Here is an 11,296-nt window from a genome sequence, read left to right on the forward strand (position 1 = left end):
GTGGTTCTGCAGTCTGACAGCTAGAATTTTTGGTGTGCGTGGCTGAGCGGCTGCGGTGTTGTTGCAAAACCACAACAGAAATTTGGCGCTTACTGAAATTTGCGAAGGGAAACGTGCATTGTCTACGACAGCATCTGTTTGTCGGACAAAGCGGCTGACCTGTAAGTACGCTCACATTAATGTTTTGTTTGGCTCTGGCGGCTCTGGAGTTACCTCATAATATTGCGCCACCAAAATATCGGTTAGACGGATAACTGTGTAAATACGGTACGTAGACGTACTACTCACCACGTGACGGAATTTTTAATGGTGTCAAATGCATGAGCGTTTGTGCCTCTTACATCAGCTGCCTTTACAGTCCTTCTCTATTCATTAATTAATTAAACATGTTTTTCTTGCAAGTTAATGCAGCAATGTTATAGGTTCATAAAACAAAACATTTACAAACATTTAATGTTGTCGTCATATACCATACTATAGTATGGTATGGCAATTATTGAACAATGTGTTCAGCGTGCATCCATGCCTATACAGACTCAATATATAATATAGTAGCAAGTTATAATACATGAGTTACACAGTTTCGATTATTCTGTGGTCTTGCAATCACAAGCATAAGAGATCTGCTGAGTCATGAGTTGATATTCATTACTACTAGTCATCGATGTTTTGAATGGTAGAGATATATTCATCGCGATTGGCTGCCAATGTCCGCGCACTGCATTTCCGTTAATGTACTTAATACATCTCGCTAGTCTACGACTTCGATTGTCGTTTGATCCACATTTTCCGCAGTCGGCCATCAGGATTTCGGATGGAATTCTGTTGGGATTGTAATCGCACATGCTCGGATATATTCCTTCATAGCAATCATTGACTCGGACGACACCAACTTCGTCACTTCTCTTGCGAAGACTGCGACTCTCTCCACAGTAATTGGAGTAAGATGTGCTTCCTGGCTGAGCTGGTGTGATAAGACGAGAGATGGGAGATATCGTTAATAGAACGGTATTGTGTTGATTGTCAGAAGTAATACAAGAGTTTGCAGTAGACTTGATTGGTGTGACGAGCAGATATAGAATCGACAGCACAATTGCAGTTGCTTGCATTTTCTAGTAAAAGACAACAGAAACGTTTCGTTAATTAACTCAACTTTAAAACCATATTGACTGCACTTCTTCACGTACCTCTGGATAGAATTCTGTATCTTTAACGTATACGAACAATTCAGTTGACTCTAGTCGTTCTGAAACGCTTGCAACACGTCTGCTGCATTTATAGGCGATTGTCTCTACGAAGGGAATCTTTTGGAAATTGTAAACTTGCAGGAAACTGTAAACCTGTAGGAAATTGTAAACTTGTAGGAAATTCTAACGTAAATTACTTCTTGTGTCTTGTTCGTTATTTTAGAACACCGTGCGTGTGATGTCACATAGCACTACATAAAAGTCCCTGTTTAGGAAAATCTTCTCCGTCCGCATACTCGAAACTTCGGACAATTTACAATAGGCCACGATGGCATGTATGAATAAACGGAACAACAAATTTCTTACAGGAAAAATTAATAAAAATATTTAAGGTACGTGGAACGTCAACACTGCAGACAATACCATTAATTATTACGATCCTGTTACAAAGATCACTAATGAATTAGAACATATTGAGATCTCAGTGTTAGTCAAACAAAGTCGTGGTTTGTCCAGTTACTTATATAAGACACGATTGCGCAAAAAACATTGCTTTAATTTAAACAGCACTACAGTATGTGTATTATGTATTTCTTGCCAATCCAGGCTTCCTTGTGTATATACAATTTTTTTGATCTAAAAGCTTCCTGTTTTTACTGTTGACTTTAGCTGTTTACGTCTCAAGTTGAGGTTTACCTTTACTCATCACTAGACCGGAAAATAGACTGAAGTGCAACCCAGAAAACAAACATTTAATTGAACATACAATCTTTAAAAGGACCATATCAACCAGACATATAATGTGTAGTATATGTTTATAGCAGTAAGAACTAATCCTTAACTGTATATTCGCTGGCTTCATGCGGTTGCAGGAAAACGACTTCCGCGTACGTTTGTGGGTTTCTGTACTAGACTCTGATTGCCAATTGACAATAAATGAAGCGTACTGCATGTCTAAAGCAGAAGCTTGCACGATGCAGCCACACGGTGTCTGTTTCTTGTAAACGTATATAGACAGCCACTTATTCTTCAACAGCGCGTGCATCTCTCGCTGACAGTCTAGCAACAGTGAAGTCGACAAAGTCAAACGATAGACGATCATGTGATTATTTGTATTATGTACGATTGAACGTTGTCTGTGCATAGTGTCTCACTTGTCTTTAGATATACTTACTACAGAAACATACTGTTACATTGTGAGTATTTGATCTTGTTCAAGAATGCTCGCGTTCATCTTCAACTTCAAATACAAATTAATTAAAATGTCTATTCTATACGTACTTGCAGACATTCAATTGTGAGTAAAGTTTACCTTCATGTTGTTCGTCGTTCTCTAGCCGAGTCGATAGTCTTAGTTTTGTACTATACTCGCTGTAGTCTCCGGCTCTCTCTAATCTATTCAACTTCGTTAGATCATGCATCCAGAATATATACTACTGTATGTATACTATCTATATAGAACGAGTATGGACGCATTCACGTTTCAGAAGCTTAGAGAGCGTAAAATGAAAGTGTGACGCACTTTGCTAATAATTATTAAGTTAATAACAAAGCTTTACAACAGCCTGCATTGACAATCGCTTTCAATTGATTCTAGTGTACTGTAAGGCAGATCATTCCACTCTAGCTATGACTCGTATAGCTGTAATGTTGTTGCCTAATGCACTCTAGTGCATGTTTATAGATCAAGACAGTGTACATATATATATATATATATATAGCTAGTACAATAATTGTAGAATTATTTGTATACACTGTCGCATGCAGTTGCAGATTCCAAATGGCGTTGTACAGATAGTGTGCATTCGGTGGTATTTCCGCTTGCACTCTCTTCCATAGATAAAATCATGCAACGCCTATTTCCTTCCCTAATGTTTCTCGTCAGGTTGCTAGTTGACAAGTAAACTTACCATTAATAGTTTGTTTTATAATAATCAGTAATATAAAATAACTATGTTTTATTAGATAATTTCTTTATAGTTAAGTCTCTGCTTTGTACAAGTTAAGCCATGCACTGCACTCAGTCACAAAAGCTCGTAACTTTTAATTTTACGGTTGACTCTTCGTGTGTAATTTGATATTAACTAAAAGTACATACAAAATGGTGAGTAACAGAAATAATTAGGACTTACATTGCTATACAGGAAATTGCAGTATTAACAATGTACGTCTTCTAGTCAATTGTGTTTAGACAGGAATTGCAAGTTTGCATGTAGTCAACATGCAACTTGAGACTGTTGTTACGGAAAACAGACAAATTTTGAAAAAACACGGAAATCAACCTAAGAGCAAGTAGGATTACTCTACTTCTTTTTTTGATTTTTAGGGATGATGCAATCTATCTGGACAAGCAGCTGGAATCGCTTCTAGGTGACCAGGTCTCTATCTACAACTAATCATGATTAATATTTCTACGCGGTCAGTCTAACAATTAGATTTGATGTCAAGTGGCTGCCTGGCCCCAACCATGGAAAGCTGGCGACGCCTCTGCCCCAGACAAAGTAAATGGTTAGCACACTAATTGTTGTTATGACTTACTAGATTGTCAGTTTGACACCATTCTTGACCTTGTGTCAAGAAATATCATTTAATTAATTAATAGATGTAAGGGCCTGACTCCCTACCCAAACCGATTTTATGAAAAAATTATTTCTATTAACTCTTTCCTTTATAATTTTATTTTCTCATCAATTGCTACGTCTGCAAAGTGACAATATTCAAACTCCTGGCTTCACCTTTAGATCGACGTGCATTCTTGAGTAACCCTTCACTTCCGGTATTCCTTTCCTCGTAGTCAGAAGTGACGGTACAACATGACTAGCTCCATTCGTCTCTTAAAGTGTAGAAGCAGTGTCTGTAGCTTACGTCTGGCTCACTTGCAGGTTTCCAACCAACCTTGCAACTTGCCGAGAACTTCCGGCGCACTCGACCGTTGAGCGAAGACCGTATGGATGCCATTACGAGCCTTCTTCTTCTTTAAGTTGACAAAACTACAGCGTAGAACCAAAAACCTTGCCACGACGATTAGTTATACACGAGGTAGGGTAATCCGGGGTATTTCCGCACACGGGGCAATTCCGCACACTTTTGAATTCAATTACTTCTCATTTCTTTCAACGGAGACGAAATGGAACGTGTGAACACTCGCTGGATAGCTTAACGTTCTGCGCTTTAGGTAGTGGCAAAATACCTATGTTTGTGAGACGGAAGAATTTTCTAGCTAATGTTTTTCATGCAAAGGTGAGCATCACGTTGCAGAACAAACCGTCTAACTTTTTAGCTAGCAAGTTGCTTGGTGACTTCATACTTTCCAAAGATAAGCACACCAATATTACTGCTCGTGCATATCGCGGAAGATAAATCATCATCTGAAATTAACCGATCACGGGATTCTTCTCGTCATATAACGGGGGCCCTAGTAGGGTGCAAAGTGGATATCATATCATAATCATTTCATTGCAAATTGCTATATATATAGTAGGCAAAAGACCATTAAAGAAGCAGGCATGGGTTTGTAAACGGTGCAGACCTGAGAGAAGAAGCAGAAGACAAAATCAGTGTTGCAGACTTCCCGAAGACGGACGCAGCACCTTACGAGAGAGGACGCGTAGACTGCCCAACCGTTGACCGTGCCGTATATTGTAAACGCAATCTTAATCAACTTCCACTCGCTACCGCTATCCAGTCAAATCTAACTCAATCAGAATCAATCGCGCTTCTTATACTACCCTAGCTCAGTCAAACACAATACCGGTCCAATGACCAATCACAATCATCGACGTATATGTCACATGTCTCTACGTCACACAACTCCCTTCTCTAGACAAGATTTGCTTTCAGCACATCTTTGTACTCACGTAGTAGACCGACGTCATCCCATGCGGCTGAAAAAATCAGCCTTATTCTCCCTCCATTTTACTATTTCAATCTTCATGTTGTATTCTGTAAATATAGCGCCCAACGCATCACTCGATCGTTTAGAAATCTTGCTTGCTTGAGGTATGTTAGAGGCTGGTGATCTGTTTGAACGACAAATTCTCTTTCATACAAAAATGTTCTTAACTTCTTCACACTCCAGACGATCGCCAAACATTCTCTTTGAGTCGTTGAGAAACGTTTCTCCCTTTCAGTTAGCTTCTTGCTGATGTAGGTGACTGGAAACATCTTGCCCCATGTTGCTGCATGAGCACAGCCCCGATGCCTGTCTCAGAAGCATCTGTCTGCAAGAAGAATGGCTTGCTATGATCAGGAAGGTGAAGAATTGGGTGACTTGTTATCATAGCCTTCAATGTCGTGTAGGCCTTCTCCTGAGCATCATCCCAGATTACTTAGTTGGGTTGTCCCTTCCTAGTACAGTAGCATCAGTCAACGATACAGTTATAGCTGCGTAATTTGGGACGAATTCACGGTAGTACCCGGTCAGGCCAAGAAATGACTGCACACCCTTCTTAGTCAATGGCCTACTGGCATTTCTCACCTTTCGAAGGTCTTTTTCAAGTGGTGCACTTGTTTCGCAACCGACTTGATGACCGACAAAAGAAGTTGTTTCTGCCCTAATAACAGTCTTAGATGGTCTGACTGTAAATTTGGCCTTAGCCAGTCGTCTCAACAGCTCTCAGAGCGTCGCCACATGACAATCCCACGTGGTTGTATGAACTAAAATGTCATCGACATAATGCTCTACGTTTTACATTCCTCTCAACAATTTTCTGATAGCTCTGGTCAACGTTGCGGCCTTGAGTTCGCCATGCCAAATGGCATACGAAGAAACTCATACACCCCATCTGGTGCGGAAAACGCCGTTATATGGATGTCGCCAGGTGTCACAGGTACTTGCCAGTAACCCCTACTGAGATCAATCTTTGTGAAGAAACGGTCATTCCTGAGATTTTGGATGAGGTCCACAATCGGAGTCATGGGCTCCACGTCACACACTGTCACCTTATTCAATTTTCAATGGTCAACACAGACTCGGTTAGTACAATCCTTCTTCCTCACGACAACGACAGGCGACAAATATGGGGAATGAGATTCCCGTATTATCTTCAGCTGTAGCATTTTGCTGATGTCTCCATGAGTGACTCTCTAATGCTATATGGCACCGCATATGGCTTGGTCCTGATTGGCTCAGTAGTAGTCAAACTTATTCGATGCTGGATAACGTCAGTTTCCCCTGGTAGGTCGGTAAAGACCTGCTGGAACTCTGTCAATATGTCTCGGACCTGACCCTTTGCTCTTTGGTTAAGTTCTTCCCATGATGACATCCTCTCATGATTCATCATCCTGGCAAGCACCGAGATCTAGTAGCTTGCTGTCGTCAATCGCATCGTTGGAACCAGATGACTCGTCATTCTCAATGATGGCTAAACAGACCCTCTCCAAAACAGAACCACCTACCATCATCGGGTTTCTGTTGACAGCCTCAGCCACCTCTCCATCCTTGACTCTCTTCTGATACTTCTTGAGCAAATTAATGTGATAAGTTTTGCTCTTCCCTCTAACGTTGATTCGATAATCTTTGACACCACGCTTCGTCTCGACTTGGTATGGGCCCTTCCATTGCATGATCAGCTTGTTGCTGTCAGTAGGGCGTAACAGTAGCACCTTGTCCTCTACCTCAATACTCCTTTCCTTGGCCTTGCGGTCATAGTAACACTTCTGTCTAATTTGAGCCTTACCTATCTCTTCTCTTGCAATACGTAACGTCTCCTCAAGCCTCTCCCTCAGCTCGAATAAGTATTGATAGCTAGTTCTCACTTCCGGTACATCATCCTCCGTAGTCCAAGGTGTCGTAGGATTCTCATGGGTCCTCGAACTGTTTTTCCGTAAAGTAGTTCAAACGGAGAAAAACCTGTTGACTCCTGAAGCACCTCTCTGTACGCAAAAAGCAGTGGGTTGACATACCTGTGCTACTGCCTTGGCTGCTAGCTACATAATCTTTTCAGCATCGTCTTGAGCATCCTATTAAATTTTTTCACCAACCCATTGCACATTGGATGATACGGTGTTGTACTTAGTTGGCGTATACTCAGAAGCCTTGAGACCTCCTGCATGCACTCCGACACAAATTGAGTGCCCATGTCGCTAAGGACTTCCTCAAGCACCCCAAGACGGCTATACATGTTCACCAGAGCCTCGGCAACTGCCTCTCTGCTCACCTTTTTTAGGGGTATAGCCTCAGGGCACCTCGTGGGCTAATGTCAGAATGTAGCGATTCCCCTCTTCACTGGTTGGATGTATCGGACCAATTAAGTCGACTGCGACTCTCTTAAATAGCTGAGCAATGAGAGGCATGTTCTGCAGAGGAGCCCTTGAAATCGATTCCTTCCGTATTGTTCTCTGACAAATGTCACAAGACCGACAAAATCTCGACACATCGGTGTGTATGGCTGGCCAATAAAAGTTGTTGAGTATCCTGTCAACTGTTTTCCGGATGCCCAAGTGTCCCCCCATTATTGAGTCGTGCGCAAGCTTCATCACTTGCCTTCGTAATTGCTCCGGTACCATCACCTGCAGAACTGGCTTGCCATTTTTGACATGGGAATGTTTGAACACTCGGCACAGAACTCGATCTTTGACTTCGAACTTAACTTCTTGTAGACCCTTCTTCTTGATATCGGTCTTCTCGTAATACTTCTGTAACGAGACATCCTCACCTTGCATTTTCACAATCTTGTCTCGGTTGATCTCGAGCCAATTTTCCACTAGTCGTACGTTGAGAGGGGTCGCATCACCTACTCTCTTCGCGCTAGATCTTGTCGTCACCACGTTGGCCATATGCCACTCAGGATTCGGGTCGTCTGCTGCCCTTGCGCCTGAGACGTTACCAACTATCACATCATACACAGCATCAGGTGGGCATAGTGCCGAGACCTCTCCTGTCAAGTACGGTGATTCGATGTGAACAGTGGCCATTGGTACTCTACGAACAGTATTGCCCACCATTTGCATCAATCCATAGCGCCCGTATACTGAGTATCAAGAATAAACTTCTGCTTCACTATCACTCCACTGCACCCGGTATCTCTCAAAACACGTACCCTTGAAGTACCAATCCTCCCTTCTGACACTGGCATACACTGACCATTCACTGACAATTCCTCACTCACAGCACTGCTTATCAGCAGAACCTTCTTACCATTTGCTAGAAGTAGGCATCCATCATCAATTGATTCCTTCAGGTCACCCGTTGACACACCATGGGCTTCAGTAGCAGAGTCCAGGCGATCAGTCTTTTGCACTACTCAGTTGCACTTGACAGTAGTGTTTCCAGCCCTGGGATTGCTCCGGCACTTCCTTGCCTCATGACCTGCCTACCACACCTGAAACAGTTCTGTTTGGTTTTGTCTCTGCAGTCAATGACTTTATAACCATACCTGCCACAAACAAAGCAGTGGATACCTGATGGCTTAACTGACTTTACCTCGCCTTCACGATGCGTGGCTGATCCACGGTCTATGCTGGCTTCTCCAGTTGCGCGAAGTCGAGTCACGGAAAGTTGTCTGTTGCGCCCCGTTAGAAATCGGTCCGCGGCTTCGGTCACCTCCTCCAAGCTCTTGAGTGGCTTCGCTCGCAGAAATGCAGCTAAGTCTTGCGGGCAAGCTTCAAGGAACTGCTCTCTCACGAACAAGTCACGCACCCGTGCCGGCGACGTGTCGTCGACTTCAGCCAGACTCATCCACTTCTTCACGTAGTTCAAAAAACGCGCAATGAACTGCGACGAAATCTCGTCCATTTCCTGTCTCTCCTGCCGAAATTTCAGTCTGTAGCCTTTATCAGTCAAATTGTACTTTTTAAGCAACGCCTGCTTCAGTTGCTTGTAATCGGCGGCGGCGCTATCCGGCAATCTCGAATAGACATCAAGCACTCTGCCCGTCAACAATGCGCTTAAGTAGAACGCCCATTCTGTTTCCTTCCATCCACTATCGGTAGCAAACCTCTCAAACCGTCGTAAATAGTTACAGACCGTCGCAAAATTATAAAGCCACTCCCGGCACGTGACTATACCGGAAGTTTTTCAGGCTGATTTACCGATTAGTACCTAGAATGAGCGTTTAACAAACAACCATGTGATAAAGTAAGAACAGAACAAGAACGTGACAAGTTTTATTTGGGAAAACTTCAAAAGTCATCGCGTTACGAAGCAAAATGCAAACGGCGTTTGCGTGGGCGTCTGCGCTGTCCAGCAGAATGACCTTTCTAGACTGTTTTTGGCTTTTAAAAAGCCAGTTATTTATGAAACGTTTCTTTGATGTAGACTCTTTGCTTTAATATTTTATGTTTCCTCCTCTTGCTTTCCGGATTGATTCAACTCGTCGCGGAACACTCTACTAGCGCGCGCACTCCCTCTAGAGAAATCAATGCAAAGTCGCCTGCACTGCCGCCCACTCTTCGCGAGGATGACCAGCGGTTGCCGCTACCTTCAAGATTCGCCAAAGGTTCTCAATTGGGTTGGCGTCAGGCAAACACGGAGGACAATTCAAAACAGTGACGTCATTGTCGCGAAACCATTTGCCGGAGACGACGTTTTTTGGTCGTCTACCGGCTTCTTGCGAGGGCGACGGGCGTGCATTTCTCTCTCCGCAAGTCAACGACAAACTAAAGATCTGGAAATAGCTTGTCCCGTGCTCTCCTCAAACTCTCGTTTCAGCTGGCGCGATGTCAAACGGCGATTTCTCTTTGCTGTCTCCTCCAGAAAGCGGTCATCTCTGTCACATGTTTTTCTTGGCCGACAAGATCTTTTCTTACAGCATATTGTTCCGGCCTCTAGTCTTTTTAGACAGTTTTTCACCGATCCACGTGAAACACCGGCGATGTTACGCTCACTCAGACCACATTCTTTCAAGCCTTCGATTTTACCACAACGTCGTGGACTGAGCTGCCGATCTCGGGGCATCCCCAAACTCACACCAGCTGTCCGACTTTTCCTCTATTTCGTCTAACGAAAGATTGGTCACTCAGCTACAGGAATCCGCAATTTGGCAGCTCTGTGAGCTCAAACAACGACTAGACAATCAAAGATTTCGCGCTATCAACATCATTTTGCAACATTTCGACCACAACCATTTCAAACTGGAAGTTACACTTTTAGAAATTTTGTGTACAATCTAAAGAATTTAGTAGATTTTTACAAGATGTGGTTTTCTAGACAATATTCAGTTGATGTTTCAAGTTATTGTGGTTTTTGTGGGTTTTCTTATTGACAAAAATGACAAATAGTCCCCTCAATGACGTCATAGTGGTTTTTCGTTTTCTAAAGAAAGCTGAAAGAAGTTTGTATTCCAAGTAGATTATGAGCAAAGCATGCGTAGGTTTCTTTCAGCAAATGGCAAAATTGAATAACAAAAATGTTTTGTTGAGCTATTCATCACGTGTTTGTTTTGTGGTGAAAGTAGCGCGCACTTCAAAATTCAAAATTCTGTCATAAGAAACAAACCCAATAGGAAGAGTCCTCCTCTGTTGTTTAGAATAGAAAATTTGCAGTACATTACAGTTGAAATTATTTTTGCAAAAGCTTTTACAATAATGTTGTGGTCATTCAAACTTCAGGTATAGTCACGTGCACGAAGTGGCTTTATACTTTTGCGACAGTCTGTATCTAACTCGTCCGTACCATCTGCGAATACAGGAAGCTTCGATACCTTGGGATTCGGTCTTCGGGCGCCGCCCTCGCTTATTCTAACTGCATGCGCGCTAGCCCCTAATTCGAGTCGATCTCGTGTCTTCGCCGTGCTTCTTCTCTACGCTCATCTTCTTCCGCACTGGCTCTTCGTGCTTCTTCTTGATGCTGGCGCTCCTCGCGTTCGAGTTGGCGTTCTTCGCCTGTTGCTGCGAAACAAACGCCGCTAAGTCCTCACCTTTCAGGCCAAGCTTCTCGCCGGCGTCAATAAGACGATTCATTCGACCACCCACTCACGGTTACTCGCGGCTACGATTCTCTGGAATGACCCCGCAGTCTCTTCTGTTCCTCCTCGATATGCTGGTCGCTCTTCTTGCTGGGACTCACTCCCGGACAGGCCCCCAAATGTTGCAGACTTCCCGAAGACGGACGCAGCACCTTACGAGAGAGGACGCGTAGACTGCTCAACCGTTGACCGTGCCGTATATTG

General features: G+C 43.2%; 1 protein-coding gene across 1 annotated transcript; it reads right to left on the reverse strand.

Moving 5' to 3' along the window:
- Positions 1–354: 354 nt before the first annotated feature.
- On the reverse strand, positions 355–5,351 carry LOC134180610 (uncharacterized). Its single transcript, XM_062647798.1, has 7 exons — positions 5,157–5,351; positions 4,939–5,006; positions 4,778–4,864; positions 4,083–4,198; positions 3,923–4,020; positions 1,188–1,340; positions 355–1,112 (listed from the first exon to the last, which is right to left on the reverse strand). Exons 1-7 carry the CDS (start codon positions 5,349–5,351, stop codon positions 588–590), a joined length of 1,242 nt encoding a protein of 413 aa, XP_062503782.1. The 3' UTR covers positions 355–587.
- Positions 5,352–11,296: the final 5,945 nt, after the last annotated feature.

The sequence above is a fragment of the Corticium candelabrum genome, chromosome 5 (assembly GCF_963422355.1).
Source record: "Corticium candelabrum chromosome 5, ooCorCand1.1, whole genome shotgun sequence".
Classification (NCBI taxonomy): domain Eukaryota; kingdom Metazoa; phylum Porifera; class Homoscleromorpha; order Homosclerophorida; family Plakinidae; genus Corticium; species Corticium candelabrum.

Coding starts and splice junctions, on each gene's coding strand:
- LOC134180610 (XM_062647798.1), bottom strand. CDS start 5,351: ATGTTTCCAGTCACCTACATCAGCAAGAAGCTAACTGAAAGGGAGAAA. Junction 5,007..5,156: donor CAAGATTTCTAAACGATCGA/GTGATGCGTTGG, acceptor AATCTTGTCTAG/AGAAGGGAGTTGTGTGACGT. Junction 4,021..4,082: donor AGTTCTCGGCAAGTTGCAAG/GTTGGTTGGAAA, acceptor CTACACTTTAAG/AGACGAATGGAGCTAGTCAT.